General features: G+C 36.5%; 2 protein-coding genes across 2 annotated transcripts; one reads left to right on the forward strand and one right to left on the reverse strand.

Annotated features, from left to right (window-relative positions):
• The first annotated feature begins 2,813 nt into the window (after positions 1 to 2,813).
• Positions 2,814 to 5,800, forward strand: LOC136205328 (uncharacterized). Its single transcript, XM_065995866.1, has 3 exons — positions 2,814 to 3,042; positions 4,086 to 4,234; positions 5,523 to 5,800. Exons 1-3 carry the CDS (start codon positions 2,931 to 2,933, stop codon positions 5,601 to 5,603), a joined length of 342 nt encoding a protein of 113 aa, XP_065851938.1. The 5' UTR covers positions 2,814 to 2,930; the 3' UTR covers positions 5,604 to 5,800.
• Positions 5,801 to 6,729: 929 nt separating this feature from the next.
• LOC136206432 (uncharacterized) lies at positions 6,730 to 8,505 on the reverse strand. The gene is made up of 2 exons (XM_065997486.1): positions 7,246 to 8,505; positions 6,730 to 7,159 (listed from the first exon to the last, which is right to left on the reverse strand). The coding sequence occupies exons 1-2, from the start codon at positions 7,739 to 7,741 to the stop codon at positions 7,137 to 7,139; spliced, it is 519 nt and encodes a 172-aa protein (XP_065853558.1). The 5' UTR covers positions 7,742 to 8,505; the 3' UTR covers positions 6,730 to 7,136.
• Positions 8,506 to 17,571: the final 9,066 nt, after the last annotated feature.

Here is a 17,571-nt window from a genome sequence, read left to right on the forward strand (position 1 = left end):
TTTGTTCAATGTTGAGTTAAATTGTTTATAAGACACAAAGATTAAAAGGCCCAAAGCCCAATATGGAAGTCAAAGCCCAAGTCAAACAGTTTAAGGCAACTCGGCCCGCGTATGTCAAAACACTGTCGTTATGTACAAAACGCAGCTCAGCGGAAGAAGGATCTAGAAGACCTTCAAGGAATAACTTCGGGACGAAGCTGCTGAGTTGATTCGACAAAGAGTACAAGACAGCAGCTGGCTAAGAACAACTTCCAGACAAAGTGTTTCCACTTTGGGTAAAGATCAGAAGACACAAAATGCTGTCCAGTTGACCTTACCTTAAATGGAGATACATTCTGCCGAGCTGACCAAAAGCTGACCGAGGGCAGAAGATACTCAAATCTGATTGGCCGAGAGCTCTGAGCAAGACAGGATGACAACGACAGGAAGCCGTTCCCCTCCAACGGTTATTTCGAAATTCGAAATGACCGACACCTCAGACGTCTCTATAAATAGAGCCTTTCAGTTGCTTCATTCAACACAGAACTTGATCAAGCCATTACGCTGACCAAATTTCTACGCAAAGTTCTGCAAGAAAAAGCAAAGCAATCTTACCCTAAATTTCATATCTTTTGTGTAAAAGTCTAGAGTGATTATTCAATCATCTAAGGTGTCTTAGCAATCATTGTTTAGGACAAACACTTAACATTTCTAGAGATTAGAAAGGAGAGGCTGAGTACTCGATTATAGTACTCAGCATGAGATTAGGATTGAGTAGAGGTATAGAGGAAGGTACTCTTGTTATACTCAGTTGCTAAGATTGTAAAAGGTTTGATGCTCTACCGTTAAAGAGCTCAGTAGAGAATTCAAAATCTCAGAACGTGTTCCGGGGACAGGACGTAGGCTTGGAGGCCGAACCTGGATAAATCTGTTGAGTAACATATTTCTAACCTTTAACTCCTTTATATATTTATTGCTTGCTTAAACAAAAAAACTGACCAAGTAAAGAGGTCAAGCTGAGTTGTGCGCATTGAATATCTGAGCTCAGGAATAGACTCTAAGTGCTATCTCCTGACTCAAGTAAAGAAACTGACCTAGTCACTAGTTGACTAAGCCAGTATCTTGCTATTCACTCAGCGCCGCTGTCCAAACCTTTTTCTCACGAAAAAGAAGTCTGCCCTAGCTTAAAATTTTTAAATAGTTCCTAACCCCCCCTTGGAACTATACTTGTAACGTTATAAGGGACCAACACTCAGTCCTATACTTGGAGGAGCATAGTTGCCCGAAGTCACGTTTTGCGTAAGGGCCTCCGCTGGCTAATCTTCTCAGGTAGGCAGACCCAATTTTGGACCGATAACTGGTGCAGCGACTCACCACTGACTGATATCATTGGCCAGGAAGCGGAGCTAATTGATAAGAACCTTGTGGTGGCAGATTTGTGGGATAACGCAAACCAGACTTGGAATTGGACCCAGTTAGAGCTGGTGGTGGGCAGAGATGCGGTTCCGCGGATAGCCCCGAATGCGGTGAACAGCGAGAGCGACTTTGAGGACCGCTGGTCATGGGGGCCGTCATCGTTTGGTGCATATATGGTCAGTACGGGGTATGGAATCATCTCAGATATTAGTTCAGGTGGCTCAGACCCTCTTTGGAGTCGTGTTTGGAAGTTTGGCCTACCTCGTAAGATCAAGTGCTTCTTGTGCCAGGTTCTACATAAGGCCATTCTTTGCAATTGGAACCGAACTCGTCGCCACCTTACGATGAACGACCGGTGTTTGCTGTGCGGATGATAGGAAACGGTGATACATTTTGTTAGAGATTGCGGTATGGCTAAGAGGCTATGGTGCGAAGTCGTCCCGCTGTCTGACCAACCAACCTTCTTTTCCCTCCCGTTTACGCAGCTGGGTACAAGGGAACATCTCAACCCCGCGAAAACTTAAAGACATCCCGTGGCCGACCTTCTTTGGTTTTGCCACATGGTGGCTTTGGAAATGGCAGAATGAAGCAGTCTTCAGGGACCGTCGGAACTTCCCCGAGCTTACACAGGTGGCTTATAACTACGGTTGTGAATTCATAAATGCACAGGATTTAGCATCGTTGCACAATTTGCCTCAAAGTCATATGGTGTGGATAGCCTAGCAACCGCCGGAACAGGGTTGTGTGAAACTGAACACGGATGGTGCTTGCAAGGGTAATCCCGGGCTTGCTTTGGCTGGGGGGCTAGTGCATGATTCGAATGGAGTTTGGTTATGCGGGTTTGGGGCCAACCTTGGTCAGAGTACGTCCTCCTTGGCGGAAATTTGGGGACTTTATTTCAGGTTACAGATCGTTTGGGCAAAGGGATATCAGAGAGTTTTTGTTGAACTTGACTCTCAAGCCGTGTTACATATTATGAACTGCCCTGTTGCACCTCATCATCCTTTTGCCTGGCTCATTTATCGTTGTATTGATCTTCGGGATTGGAAATGGGTTTTGCAGTTCAACCACACTTATCGGGAAGGAAATAAGACGGCTGACTGGTTGGTGAATTTCGCAGGTTCGTGTTCTTTGGGTCACCATAAGTTTGGTGTGCCTCCTGCAGGGCCTTCAGGAGATTCTCTCAGCCGACAGTAGGGGCTGTTTAGACAGTAGATTAGTTTGTTCGTAGTTTCATCCTTTCTTTTTCTGTTTCCCCGGGCCTTAGGCCTTCTTCCATTATCAAAAAAAAAAAAAAAAGAGTAATGCACTTTTTCATGCACAAACTAAATGCTACTAAAAATTATAGAAACTTAAGGGTTTAATGTATTGAAATAAAACAATAAAAGGTCTAACACTGCTTTTTGCCAATTATGAACGATTAGCAACTATCTTCTCTTAGAAACCCTCCCACAGTTACAGCAATTGGCGAAGAGCTCCATTCCAATTGTGTTTCGGCGGTCTCTCTTCGATTTTATACCTAGAGTAATCCGATTATGGCCTTGAGGCGTTTAATCAGATTCGCAAGGGAAGTTTCAATTCAAACACCCCAGCCGAATTCCACACCTGGGATTTTCAGATTTTTCTCCAAATCCCCAAACTACGTCGGTAACAATTTCTTCTACTGTTCGCCTTTTAATTTTGTTTTTATTCAGTTTGAGCCCTTTAGTGCGGATTGAATACAAATTGCTGGGTCTCTTCGATTATGTTGTTTAAGGTTAGGTTATTGATGAAACTGGAAATTTTAATCAACTGGTTCAAGGAACTATTCATAACCGCTCTTTGGGGGGGTTTTGTACATTTGTTTCAATTTTTTCCTGTGAAATTGGGAGCGGGAAGGAGTGGGTATTGAATAGATGTTTTTGTTTTTATAATTTTAGCTTTTGCGTTCTTAGGTTTGATTTGGGCAAAAGAAGACTGTTTGATTGCAAGTGAAAAATACACTCTTAGTTGATTTCTATGTGTTTTAATAGTTTCGAAACATTCTTCCTGAGTGGATGTTTTACTTTCTCATGCCTGCAAAAGTTGAACTTAGTTTGATATTAAATTGAATTAGCTGCCGTTTTTTTTTTTAATCAATGAGTCCCTATGTTGCATGAAGACTTCGATTTTGAAGCATTTCATGTTTCGGAAACCAAAATTCTCAGAAATTTGTAATGAAAATAAAATTGGAAACTCATTTCCTAGGATGTAATGTGTTTTCAGAAGTAGATCAATGCTAATCATATGTTCATTCTATTCCTAATATTTTCTAGATCATCTTCTACCGACTTTTAGAATGAAAAACTCTCGTTTTCTCCTCTATTATGTGACATATATGTATTTTCTTTAATTTTTATATATAAAAAAGTTAAGCATATATCCTTATAATCTATGTTGCATGGAAACTCTTATTAAGTGGTGTGTCGTGTATGTGTCTGCATCTGTTCCAGTTTCGTTTCCATTTCCATTTTCGTTCCTAGCTATGATTTTCTTTAGAAATAATGTTTCCTGCTATATGTTTCCGTTTGTTTCCATGCAACATAGCTTATCATTTTAAAAATTTATAGATATACTCTAGTATTTTTGTTATTTACACGTTCTCCTCACGTTTCTTTTTCCTATATGTTTTACGAATATTGTTTCTACGTGTTCGTTTGCTGTGATTGCAGTCAAAGTAGGAATTCCCGAGTTTCTAAATGGAATAGGGAAAGGAGTTGAAACCCACGCAGCGAAGCTTGAAACTGAGATTGGTGACTTCCATAAACTTCTTGTCACGCGAACATTGAAGCTGAAGAAGATAGGCATTCCTTGTCAACATGTAAGTACTTCTCAACTCTTTACTTTCTTGGGTGTATGTGTTTGTTCCATGTTTTTATGACTTTATCAGAGCTTTTCTTTTGGATTTGTCATCAAAAATATCATTTGTGAATATCTGAAATTTCTTTTAAAATATTGTTTAAAAGTTAAAGTCGAAGACTTTAGTGATATTTGATTGTAGATCATAGTTTGTATTAGGGGTGAGATTGGTTCGGTTCAATCCGGGGTTAGAAATTCTCCAGAATTATACCTTATGGTTCAATCCGATTCTAGATTGGGTATTGGGTTTGATTCTAGAATCTCCAATATCTGTGCTCGCTTCTCGGCCCTAGTTTGTATGAGTGTGAATTTGAAGGACTAACTATGAAAACGTAAGTTGAAATGCATGCTCTAGAGTTTGGTAAAATCTTATATCATACAATTTTGAACAAAGAACCAAAATCAATTCGTTATCTTTCAATTCTCTGTATATCCAAGTGAACCTATGATTAGTGATGTAGAACATTGTCAAATTCTATCCTTCCGTCAATTATTATTCTTGAAATGAATTAAGGATCAATTTGGTCTTTGAAGTTGGCTAATAGGATCATATTAGTCCAAAATTAAGTTTGGTATCACTTTGGTACTTTAACTTGGCATTTGAGATCAAATCAGTCCAAAATGGCACATGTCAGTATATGATTGCTCGTTACTTTCTCATGTTGACATGCATCATTTTGGACTAATGTGATTCCAAATGCCAAGTTAAAGGGTCGACTTGATACTCAAACTTGATTTTGGACTAAATTGATTCTACTATCTGTAACTCCAGAAGCCAAATTGATCCTTAAAAGCTATCATGCTTGTCAACAAATAATCCTGAGGATTAAGAGTCAATTTGGCCCTGAAGTCGATTAGTAGGATCAATTTACTCAAAATTCAAGTTTGGTATCAATTTAGGCCTTTAACTTGGCATTTGGGATAAAATCATTCCACAATGACACTTGTCAATGTGAGGAAGTGTCGCATGTCAAATAACCACCAATCATATACTAACACGTGTTACTTCGGGCTTATTTGACCCTAAATGTGAAAGGTGAAGGGTTAAATTGATAGCCAAACTTGATTTTGCACTAAATCGATCCTACTAGCCAACTTCAGGGCCAAATCGATCCTCAAATCCTGAACCGAAATACTCTGCAGATTCATGATGGTTTTTGGAGGCATTCCTCCTTATTTTGTTTTTATTAGAATGGTGAAGAACATCGAGTGAGTGTTACTAATTATACGATATGATAATGATTTTGTAGAGGAAGCTGATACTGAACTATGCTCACAAGTACAAGGTTGGGCTATGGAGGCCTAGAGCAGACATTAAGAAAGTCAAATGAACTTTTGAGGTTCTTTGCTGCAAAAATTGTACTAACCGCCTCGCTCCGAGGTTTTCTTTTATGTTTTCCGGGATAGTTTAGCCTCGTGACATTGTAATCATCTGCAAATTTATACAACAGTTTTTTTTTTTTTTTTTGGATTTTGTTCCTGAATTTGGTGGTATGATTCTTACCAATTCATTTCTGCCTTTCTGGTACATTTTTCCAATTTTTGAATCAGCTGTTTTTTCAATTTTTCTGGAGTGTAAAAAAAAAAAAAAGGTAGCCCGGTGCACTACGCGTCCCCACTAAACGAGGGTCCGGGGAGGGGTCTCACCACAAGGGTGTATTGGGGGCAAGTCTTCCCCCGGCCAATGGAAAAATGTATTTTTCTGGAGTGTATTTTCAAAAAATTTCCTTCTACCTTTGTGATTTTCTCTAGATTTGCACCAATGGAAAAACTAATAAAAAATATATACAAATTTCTTTCTCTGCCTAGTAGTTATTTTTCAGTTTTTTATTCTTTGTTTATCGAACGGAGTTGCTAGGCAAGCTTGTTTCAGTGCAAGTGATTTTATGTTTGTTAATGTTCCTTGGCTAGTTGATGTGGCTAATTGATGCAATTAGTAAGGATCTTAGTCTCTGTTCGGTTGTCAGAAAATATTACGTGGGAAAATATATTTTTTGGTGTTTGTTTGCTTTGGAAAAAAAATCAGTTGGAAAGTTTTTGGTCAGTCTAACATAAAATTTTATGACAAAAGAAACATTTTCCTAAACTTTTAGAACCATATTTCATTCATTTTTATCCTTTTGAAAATAATAGTTATCCACCACTTCTTTTCGTTTTAAGATGTAGTCAAATACTAGAAAATATTTTATTTTTGGAAAAGCAACATTTTCTAACAATATCGTAATAGCAAACAACAGCCAATCATAACAGTAAACAAAATGGGTCCTAAGATAAAGCCATTAAACAAAAATCCCCAGCAGGTAAAAGAACAACAGTGACTAAGAGGAGTTAATTTCTTATACGGTTATACAATTTATAAGATAACCCGACTGACACATTCATTTGATATGATTATTATTTTAGATGCATATGTATTATATATAATCGCATAGAATATATAGATAACATAATACGATTATATTGCAACCCGAATTATCATCCTCAAACATATTGTCGAACAATATTTACAATTTTTTTGCATAAAGCATTTGCAGTGTGTTGAAACATTCCATTCTAAAAGGTTATCTCTGTTAAAATCTCCACAGCTATTTGAGATCATTGAATCACATAAAAATAGCTCTAAACTTATGATATCAATTAGCAGATAGATGCACTTGATCCGTTTCACTTCCAAGAAAGCCGGAACATTCAACTTAAGCCGCCACAAATCATCATCAGTTCAGACATGGTAGTTGCAAGAATGCATAATTCCCGATCCCCGTCTTAAAAGAACTCGAAAACCTCCTGTAATAAACATTACTATGGAACACCAGAAGTACCTACGTCGTGCCAATTAAAGGATGACTTCGAAACGAAGGCAGGCATTATACGCGTGAAGACAACAAACCTGAAAATCGACAATGAGTACACATAAAGACACGATCAAGTCCAAACCAAATGACTAAATACAAGAAAGAAGCACAAAAATCTTACCTTGAAAGATTATAACAATGAAGAACACAATAGTAACTAACATTGGTAAAATGTTAATGCTCAAAGATGATGCATTCTCCTTTCTCTTTTTCTTCAACGCCTTGATGCGTTGAACTCTTGCGCGCTTTAACTTTGCGAGTTCAGTCATTTCTCTAAGAAGCTTAATATCTGCCATATCCAAAAGCGGGGCTTTTGGAGGCCTCGGCGGTTTAGCAATCCTCTTTTTCTTTTCCTCTTCGCTATCTCTAGCCTTTTCGGTTACTTCCTCCCCGACCAATTTCTCCAGTTTTTCGCTAGAACCCGACGGATCAGCCTTTAAATTTAACTTATCATAGATCCTCATTGTTCCAATTGAATTCAAAGACCCTGATCTCCTAAAGCAATCTAGTTTTTTCTTAACTTTTTCAGCACTTGGACGTTGTAATCCTTCAACCTCAAAATCTTCCCCCAAATTTCCCCCAATTTCTAAATCAATTATGCTATTACTTCTCCTCATATCCAAGCACTAATCTATATGTTCTTTAAACAGCTCATAAGATCAAATTTTTTCTCCAACTAGAGCAATAGAAAACAGCATTTCAGGCACAATTATCACAGGAGGAAGAAATCCCCAATTGCTAGGTTTCTGGGACGGAAATTTCTGACACGATAACACAATTTACAATGACAACCAGACTAGCACCACACGATTTTCACACAGAAGCTATAGGTTAGGGCAATTTCTGACACGATAACACAATGTACAATTACAACCCGACTTATATGACACGATTTTGACATGATAACTCGAAATTGTAACCCCTAATTTCTCCTAAGAGAAGAATTTTTCTGATTCCTTTTTCTTTTTTTTTGAAGGAGACGAAAGATGAAATGTTTATGCAATCCTTGTTAATAGAGCTACTGGGAAGTCAGAAAATTATGCAAAAAGCCAAAGGTGGAATTTTTAAATCAGAAAGATCTAAGGATAATGGACAATGTGCTGCTTCGATTAATTAGATAATCTATTCGCCTGTTTGGTTCCCGAGAAAATGCGAGAAAACGAAATGTATGACAAAATCAACAGGTTAGGTATCTAAGAAAACAAAGATTACCGCAATGCAGATTCGAAGATTTTGCCATCAATTTTTTCTCGAGAACCAAACAGAGAGATTAGAGAAATCGATTAACGGAAATGTGGGGAATTAGCACATTACCATGTCAATTCAATTAGAGGCAGAGAATTTTGGGCATAAAACAGCATCAGCTCCCTTCTTCTCGGAATTAAACCTCAAAGCCGAAACGAACTATTCGTTTTTAGTCTTAAAACTAGGCCTGCCATCTTCAAATTCAACGGCACCGTTTTGCCTTTGATGCCACAAAAACGGCGTGTCTTGGCTCTTTTTTTAAGTTACTCAAAATCAACACGAACAACAAACGATATTGTTATGGTTTCTTAAAAAAATGCAAAATTATCTCTAACTTACAAAATGGTTTAAAAAAATTTAATGGGGCAATTTTATTTTTATTAAAATTAATTTTAAAAAAATTTAATGGGCCAAATTTATTTTTATTTTTTTTTTGAACAGAAGGAAGGGCCTAGGCCCCGGAAACAAACAAACCAAAAACTAATCTAGATTCGGAGCTCTCCTGAGGATGCCCGAACCAGAATTGTCTGAATCAATGATGTCCATTAAGCCTGCAGGGGGATTCTCACACTCGTGATACCTTAAACACCTTTCGCCTGCGAAATTTGCCATAAAATCCGCTGCTCTATTCCCTTCACGAAGGACATGAACAACTTTGACATCCCAATTCGAACCAATCTGTTTCCGACATTCCTCAAGAAGCCAATCATACCGATGTACCCGATACCCTTTTGTTCTGATAAGCTCCACCGTTGATTGAGAATCGAGCTCAAAAATTACCTTCTTCCACCCCTTTCTCCTGGCAAGTTCCAACCCGTAATAGAGGCCCCAAATCTCCGCCAGATCCACGGAGCAGTTACCCAACCTGCAGAAAAATCCCCCTAACCAGCTTCCGTTACTGTCCCGGGCGAGCCCGCCGCAAGTCGCGCGACCTGAAATGTTACTCCGAGCCCCATCGCAGTTGAACTTGATCCATCCCTCCGCCGATGGCAACCACTGAACCAGACGATCCCGCGTATGCGGCGGCGCAACACACGCGTTCCGACAGGTCCTCACCGCCTCAGCTTGCTCCGACGCGGCGCGAATAACAGTGTCAATCTTTTCCGTCAGCCCCCGACCAACGCCTTCAAACACCAATTCATTCCTCCATTTCCAAAATAACCAACAACAGGTTCCAAAAACAATTGCCCAAGAAATACCATTCCACTTCCCTCTATCCTGTAAGTTACACAGCATCCACGGTTTAACCTCCCCTGAGAAGAACTCCGCCTGCCGATTCAAAGGAATGAAGAAAGTCCAGATTCTCCTTGCTTCACTACAATCCCGGATAAGATGAATTAGATCTTCTCTAGATCCACAGATCCCGCAATCCTCATCACTGCTGATATGCCTCCTGACCCGGTCGGCATTGGTAAGAACAGCCTCATGCCCCATAGTCCAGAGAAACATTTTAATTCTCTCGGTTACCTTAGCTTCCCAGATACACATCCAATCTGCAGCCGACCAACTCGTTTCAGTAGCAGCAGATTGGTTGAATTGGAGCGCATAAGCCGTTTTCGTCGAGAAGCTGCCTGTTTTGCTCGGTTCCCAACTCCAACTGTCCATGTTATCATCATTACTGAACAGGACTATAGAGGCAAGATTGTGCAGCTCGTCCTGAGGAAGCACACTACGTAATCTGTCCCAATCCCAGCCATGCCCTTCAACCCAGTAATCTGCCACATTCTGACTCATCTCCTCCTCCGACAAGGGGGCAAGAGCTTTGTCAATAAGTTTACCAGCCTGAAGCCAGTTATCTGACCAGAATCGAGTGTTCCGCCCATTTCTAACAAGATGGAAAATGCCTTTTTTTAGAATATCCGCTCCTAGGACAATTCCCTTCCAAACTGCGCTTTGCGGGTTCCGTTTTTTGAACATATCCAGCCCGCCCTTGTTCCCCCCATAAATACCTTTGAGCACTTTGGCCCAGACGCAGTCATGTTCAGTGAGCATCCTCCAGCCTAATTTCGCAATATTCGCGAGATTGGCTTCTCTGACCTGGCGAACACCGAGACCCCCTTGATCCTTAGTTTTGCATACCACCTCCCATTTAACCAGGTGAGTCTTCCTCCTACTACTCTCATTCCCCCAGATAAATCTTCTGTTAATGCTGTTCAAACGTTTACTAACGCTTACTGGAAAGACCGAAGTTTGCATTGCATAAATGGGCAGGGCGGACAGTACTGCCTTAACCAAGTGTATATTTTGATAGATTATTTCTAACTGTATTAATAATACAGTAAATATGTTTGATTGGTTTTGTGTTATGGACTTCGGTTGTTGATATTTTTGCATATTTTTTTTATAATTATACTAGTAAAACAATAAATATTTAAGATACATTTTTTTTGAAGTTAAAATAATCTTCTGTTTCGGTTGTGTGATGATATTTTTAAGTGGCTTTCCTTATTCAGATCGTACAATGTTCGTTATGTTCGACGTAGATCAAATCAAGTTGTTCATAAAATTGCCGGTTGGGGCACCACACTCCCAAGGCTGACTACTTTAACTGAAGAAATACCTGTTTTTTTAGTTAATTTCATTTTAGTTGATAAGTGTAATTTTTCTAATAATTAATGAAGTTATGTTTTCCATAAAAAAAAAAAAAATCTTCATTACGAAAGAATAGAAGCATTCCAAATTAGACTGCTTTCAAGGAATACATGAATAGAAAAATGAACGTGCATTTTGTGCTATAACATGGACCGCAACATTCAGTAACCTTGAAACAAAAGCCACCAAACAACGATGGTAGTTACTAAGGAGAAGTCGTATCTCAATTTGATAATTAATTGAGTCACATCATTTTATTTTATAAAATAAAAAGTAAAATAATAATTTGGGCCATAACTATATGGCCCATAATTATATCAATCCAGTACCTATAGTCTATAGATGTCATTCCATCTTTAGAAGGTGTGAGATTAAAAAATGGGTACTAAAAAATACCAAATTAAATCCCATTCCATTTAATTTTCATCTTTTTAGATTTCTATGGTCAAAATCCTAGTACAATAAATATTCAATAATTCATTAATTCCATATCTAAGAAATTTTTTTATTAATTCCTAAATTTTGCATATAATAATAAAAAAGGGTAAATTACATCTAGCTCCTCAACTCTATTCTTACTTTTTTTTATAGCCTCTAAACTTCAAAACTTGATATTAAAGCTTTTGAAATCTGCATAATGATAGTTTTACCGTTGACCTAGATGACTATCCTAATTGCAAGTAACCTTCCATTCTAGAGCTGATGATAATGATATTCTAAACAACTTTAATTCCTAATTTTTTTTTTTAATTTTGAGATTATTTAAGTATTGTTTGATTGAGAAAGAGAAAAATTGTTGTTTAGAGACAAGGTCCGGAAAATAGTGATTTAGAAAATTGAAAATGTTGGTTTTATAGGATATGTGGTTCTAAATAATTTTAATTCATGAACTTTTTCGTTTTAACTCGATCAACAGTAAACGGGTCACTATGTTAGTTAAATATAAAGTTCAAAAATTTTGATATCCATTTTTGAAATTTAGAGACCATAAAAAAGTAAAGACAAAACCGAGGAGTCATGAATGTATTTTTTTTTTTGAGAAAAAAGATAAATATTTCATTCATAGAAAAAAATAATATATTTCGACATAAGTAAATAAAAAAGATGCAATCCAGAAATATATCAGAGGAGTTTGAATCAGCGTCTTCAATAGCATAGATCATATGATAGAGCAATGAAAAACAATGTGCGTAACTGTTTTTATCACATGGCAGGAAACAAATTTCACCCGGAATCGACCTCATAGTTTTTTTTTTTATAAAAATGACTTTATAATTTTTCAATGAGCTTTTTTGTATGAATATTCTGTTTTAATATATATATATATATATATATATATATATATATATATATATATATATAATTATAGAAGTATTTGGTAGAATTGAAACAACCAACAAAAAAAAACAGTAAATTACAACCATTAAACCAAACAAAATTTAATATAGAATTGAATGATTAAAATTTAATAATCAGAATTGATTAACCAATGATGAACATTTTGAGAGTGGTCAAGATGAGAAAGAAGAAAAAGGTACATAATAATGTGGTGGAGCCTATTTGAAGACACCCAAATGAAAAAGAGTTGGCTTTGCATTTGTTGGGTTGGCAATTTTTTAAGCATAACCAAACAAATGTAGGTGGGAAAATGGAACTTGCAAAGTGCCAAAAACTATGTTCAAAAATTTGTCCTCTTATGTGTTAAAAAAACTGTGACAAAAACTTAATTAATCTTTGCAATCTAACCACCTTTTGAACGGAAACGTATCAATATGTAGCGACGTGGTTCGGAGTGAGAGATGCTAGAATAGAAGGTATGAACAAGAAGCGATACTAAGAAATGATCGGAAGAGGAGTGATTGTGCTATATTACTAAGTGATATCATGTGAAATGACATAACATGGATGACATTATTCCCACCCTTTTGGAGTTAAAAGGTCACGCGCGGAACTACCAGCCCAAATCCAAATGACAGCGGTCCAAAGATGTCTATGTTGCCCAAATTCGGCAAGCGGGGTTCTAACCCCTGGTCATAAGAGAATCTTCCAGAATCCTCATCCATAAGGATTCTTAAAGAGGTAACAAGATATGGTACGTTAACTACTATCTCCCAACTAGTTCACACCCATCAATCCGATCCAATCATAAACTGATTTAGGCATCAGCGCAGGTTTGTCGCACTCTAACTTTGTCTGACCTATGTTCTGTTTTACAGGTGCGTTATGATATCGGATTGCTCAAATGGTATGGACACGTAAATAATATCATGTAACTAATTATCATTAATATAATTTCTGATACACCTAGAGATGTTTTAAAGTCAATCCAATAAATTGGATTTTGACCCAAATGAACAATATTTATATAATGTTTGCACATGTTGCAAATTCTCACAAATAAATACCATTTTTTTATATGTAAAATTCTTTATATATAAAGATGAACTCAACATTTGAAAATCAGAAATAAGTCTTTAATGATTGAGATCGATACACTCCAACTTTTAAAATATTACTATTGATGTCTTGATTATATATCGTGAAAAGTATAAAAATAAATCTTATGGTTGGATCGATTTTTAAATATAATTTTTATAATTTAAAAGTTGACAAACATATATTTTGAAATTGATTCTGTTAACAAAGACAATCTAAACTATTGATGTTAAAGTATTTTCTATCATTCTATTTCTTTTACATTTTATTATTTATTTTATTTTTAAAATCAAACATCTTAGCCAATATACAATTGACACCTCACTCTCTTCTCATTATCATCTTCTCCAACTCTCATTCCACCTTCTGCTCCTCTTATTTCAACAGAAGCTCAATGTAACCACCTGATCCGGAGTGGGTGGTGCTGAGGTAAAATGCATGAGCAAGAGGCGGTCCTAAGAAATGACGATGGGAGCATGAATAAACCGAATCTCACGTCGGAAATGGAGAGAGAGTGATTGAAGCTTATTAGTAAGATGAGAATCCAATACATGTAGACGCGTTTTAAAGCCATGAGGCCAATATATTGAAATTGGGCCAGAGCGGACAATATCTACATGTATTGGGCAGGGTGTTACACTCAATCTTGCAAGTCAAAATTTCTATAAAAAAAATCAGAGAAAAAATAACATGGCAGTTCTCAATAAGTGGTATTGTTATTTACAGGATCAAATAATCTCATTTTGCCAACAAATTCAGCAGTTCTTAGATGCTTTACACTCATTCATTATCAATTTAGGTGAAGAAGCTGCAATTGATCGCATCTCCAACTCCGTCTTCTACATCTCAAATAAGAATCAATGATTACATCCATTACTATCTCAAAATCCGGTGTTCAAGATCTTTATTTTCCATGGAGTTTTAGCCAGTTCTTGGCATCTGCAATCAAGCATTAAATCCTATAACACGAATTGAGTGTGAAGAAAATGGTGGTGTTGGGGCTGGAACCGATAGGCTGTGCGCCCTCACTATCTATGGAAGTACAAGAGCAAGAATGGAGAGTGTGAGAGAAATAAAAATCAGAAGAATCGGGGAGTCGTGGGATGTTGGAAAATTTTGAATAAAATTATATATTAAATTTAAATACCAACAAACATATCTTTTCATGAATTGTCGTGTCTGTCATAAACAGTCGTGTCTGTCCGTGTGCAGTCATGTTCGTTCGTGAAAAGACATATCTTTCGAATTTTATTTATATAGAATGGATTGTAAAATTCATAAGCGATTGAAAAAGTTGTTGATAAAATAAATATTCTCTGAATGTTTCCGTTCTCTATATGTTCGTAATATTCTTATTTTCCTACTCCGGTGATAACGAGCCTACACACGGTTTGAGTTGTTTGCGTAATCTGTTGTATCCTGGGAGAGGATCATCAATAGCAAGGACATCGTCTTAAGGGAACTGCTAATACAAGCCTCGGATTTGTCTAACTCTTTCCTTTTAATTTCTAGTTTTATTGTTCATATGTTTTTCTGTGTTCGATTTGTTTTTTGGTAAATCACATCCAACAGGAGAATATGGTAATGTTGTTGCCATTGTTGTTAGTTAAAATGAGTGAAAGAAGAGAGATTGAAAAGAGATGGGAGAGAATAAGGAGATTGTGAGGTGTTGATAGGAATGAATTGTATATGTCGATTAAAGCAAGTGAACTCTATCACATTAAGTAGTAAATGTTCTTGCGAACAATATCGATGCTACAAGGACTAGCTTCCAATTCCTTACCCATACTAAAATTCTATATTATTTAAGGATTGAATTATGTGGTTTGGATTTGTCACTTTAATTACTAAATTAAACGAGAAAGCGAAGAAGTAATATTCGATTGTTTATGTATGAGTGAGAAAGGTTAAGACTTTGGATCCCCGTGTCGTCGTGTATATTGTGTATAACAAATATAACTAGAGACGGTAACTTCCCTTATAAAGATAACAATCCCGGCCTAGAACTATTAACTCTATTCTTAACACCCCTAGGTTGAGCTTGGTTAGTCAAAATCTCTAAGTGTGCTAGGAAGCATTAATTACGTTGAAAGCTAAAGCTAAATCGTAACTAGACTATAAAGCCGCACTATCCTGTTAAGGTATATGAGTAGTTAAATTACTCGGTTGAACTATTTACTTGATTAGGTTTCACAATTCACCCTCTCTTACCAATTACTTGATTAGGTTTTTTAGTTCGAGGTGAGTAAGTATGTTTTAACTAATTCTCTCGTTACACTTCTTATAATACAATGTAAACACTCCTTAACGGCCCATATTCGTCAAATACGGTTCACCGCCATCCTAGCCTAAGGTTGGTTAGCTCATGTTTGAGATAAAACACAGAGACATGTTAAGATGGACTGAGATTGACCCCATGTTAATCGAATTAGGTTGTTAATTCGAGGTGATAAAACGAGATAGAGTTGAGATGGAGAGAAACTTGAATATAACAACGTAAATAAGATAATTAAAGATGAAAGACAAACTGATGTTTACTTCTTGATGTAATGGAACGAAATACTTTAAGAAAACTGAAGTAAAATGAAAGTATAGCGGAACGGAATGTAAAACGAAACTATAATGTAAACTATAACTAAGCTAGAAATTAAATTGATACTATTACAAAAGATAAAGTCCATATATTTATAGTGCTCTTGGTCGTCCTCTAGTATGAATAGGTCTTCTAGCCTCTTTAGGATCGGAATAGAGTGGATAAATTCGGATAAGACCGAACCTCTCGAAGTAGAGTTTCGATATAAATCAACTTCCTCTTTTGTCGTAGCTCATCGAGCTACCTTGGTTTTTCGTGGTTTTTCAAAGGTTGACTTTGAATTCTTAGTTGACTCTGAATTAGTGCTCCTCGTCGAGTTAGTGATGCAGCTCATCGAGTTACTCCTATAGCTCGCCAAGTTGCTTGCTCTATTTTTTTTGTCATTTTTGCTCCGTTTAAGGCCCGATTGTATCTGAAATGACTCGAAACTCTTATCAGACCAAGATGAACCAGAAGATATATAAATTAAAGTAATTGGATGAGAAAAACATACAAATAGGGCTAAACTAGACTCTAAGACTATAATATGGTGACAACAGGTGTTCTAAAAAGTTTTATCCATGACGTTGAAACAAATAGAATCCAGAATATGAGGAACACTATAAAGGATTCAGATTTTATCCGTCACTTCCGCTTTTCACCACTGTTCACCGATAATCAATTTTGACATATCTGAACCGAATTAGAATCATCAAAAAGAAGAAATAAATAAAAGAAACGAAAAGAATAAAAGAGGAAGAAACGAAAGAAATAGAAAAATGAAGGAGATTGGAAATAAGAAAAGGAGATCGGAAATAATAGAAGGAGGTAAAAAATGTCCTTACCATCGTGAAAATATTTACAATAATGTCATTAATTAGTGTTCTCACATAAATAATATTTGTTCTCACATAAGGAAGTGTTTTTACTTGATCCTTCTTCTATCTATATATTAGGTTTAATATATCATTTGTCTCCTGAATTAGTCCAAAAATTTAATTTACCTCCTGAACTTTTAAAGTGTTCTCATAGCTTTCTCAACTTGCTTAAAATATCCCGATAGTCAATTCACCCGGTTGTAAAAAAATAATATGCATACGTAAGATGTGTTACACGCGTCTTGAAAATTAGTATTACATAATTTACAGAATAAATTAAAATATATAAAAATAGAAGTTCTTACTTGCAAAATTCTAAAACTTTTCATCTATGATATTACTTTTCTAAATACGTGCAAAACACATTCCGTGTGCAGCTTACTTCTTTGTCATCAAGTAATTAATTGACTGTCTTTTAAACAAGTTGAGGGAACTACTGAGACACTTTAAAAGTTAATGAACAGTAATTTTCATCTGGTCAGTGACTGGTCAAATAAATTTGGTCAGTGACTGGTCAAATAAATTTGGTCAGTCACCGTTAGATCAAGACTTATTACAATCATATGATGGAGATTAAAACAATCATACAACTCAGATTTACACTTTCCAGATCTAACAGTTACTGACCAAATTCACCTGACTGACCAGGTGAAAACCACCGTGTGTGTCTATATATATATATATATATAAAGTAGATGGATATTGAAATATAACTTTTAACCGT

This window comes from Euphorbia lathyris, chromosome 9, assembly GCF_963576675.1.
Source record: "Euphorbia lathyris chromosome 9, ddEupLath1.1, whole genome shotgun sequence".
In the NCBI taxonomy this organism is placed as follows: Eukaryota; Viridiplantae; Streptophyta; class Magnoliopsida; order Malpighiales; family Euphorbiaceae; genus Euphorbia; species Euphorbia lathyris.

Excerpts from the sequence above, each read along its gene's own strand:
- LOC136205328 (XM_065995866.1), top strand. The coding sequence starts at position 2,931 with ATGGCCTTGAGGCGTTTAATCAGATTCGCAAGGGAAGTTTCAATTCAA. Across the intron at positions 3,043-4,085 it reads CAAATCCCCAAACTACGTCG|TCAAAGTAGGAATTCCCGAG; the intron begins GTAACAATTTCT and ends CTGTGATTGCAG. Across the intron at positions 4,235-5,522 it reads TAGGCATTCCTTGTCAACAT|AGGAAGCTGATACTGAACTA; the intron begins GTAAGTACTTCT and ends ATGATTTTGTAG.
- LOC136206432 (XM_065997486.1), bottom strand. The coding sequence starts at position 7,741 with ATGAGGAGAAGTAATAGCATAATTGATTTAGAAATTGGGGGAAATTTG. Across the intron at positions 7,160-7,245 it reads CATTGTTATAATCTTTCAAG|GTTTGTTGTCTTCACGCGTA; the intron begins GTAAGATTTTTG and ends GTCGATTTTCAG.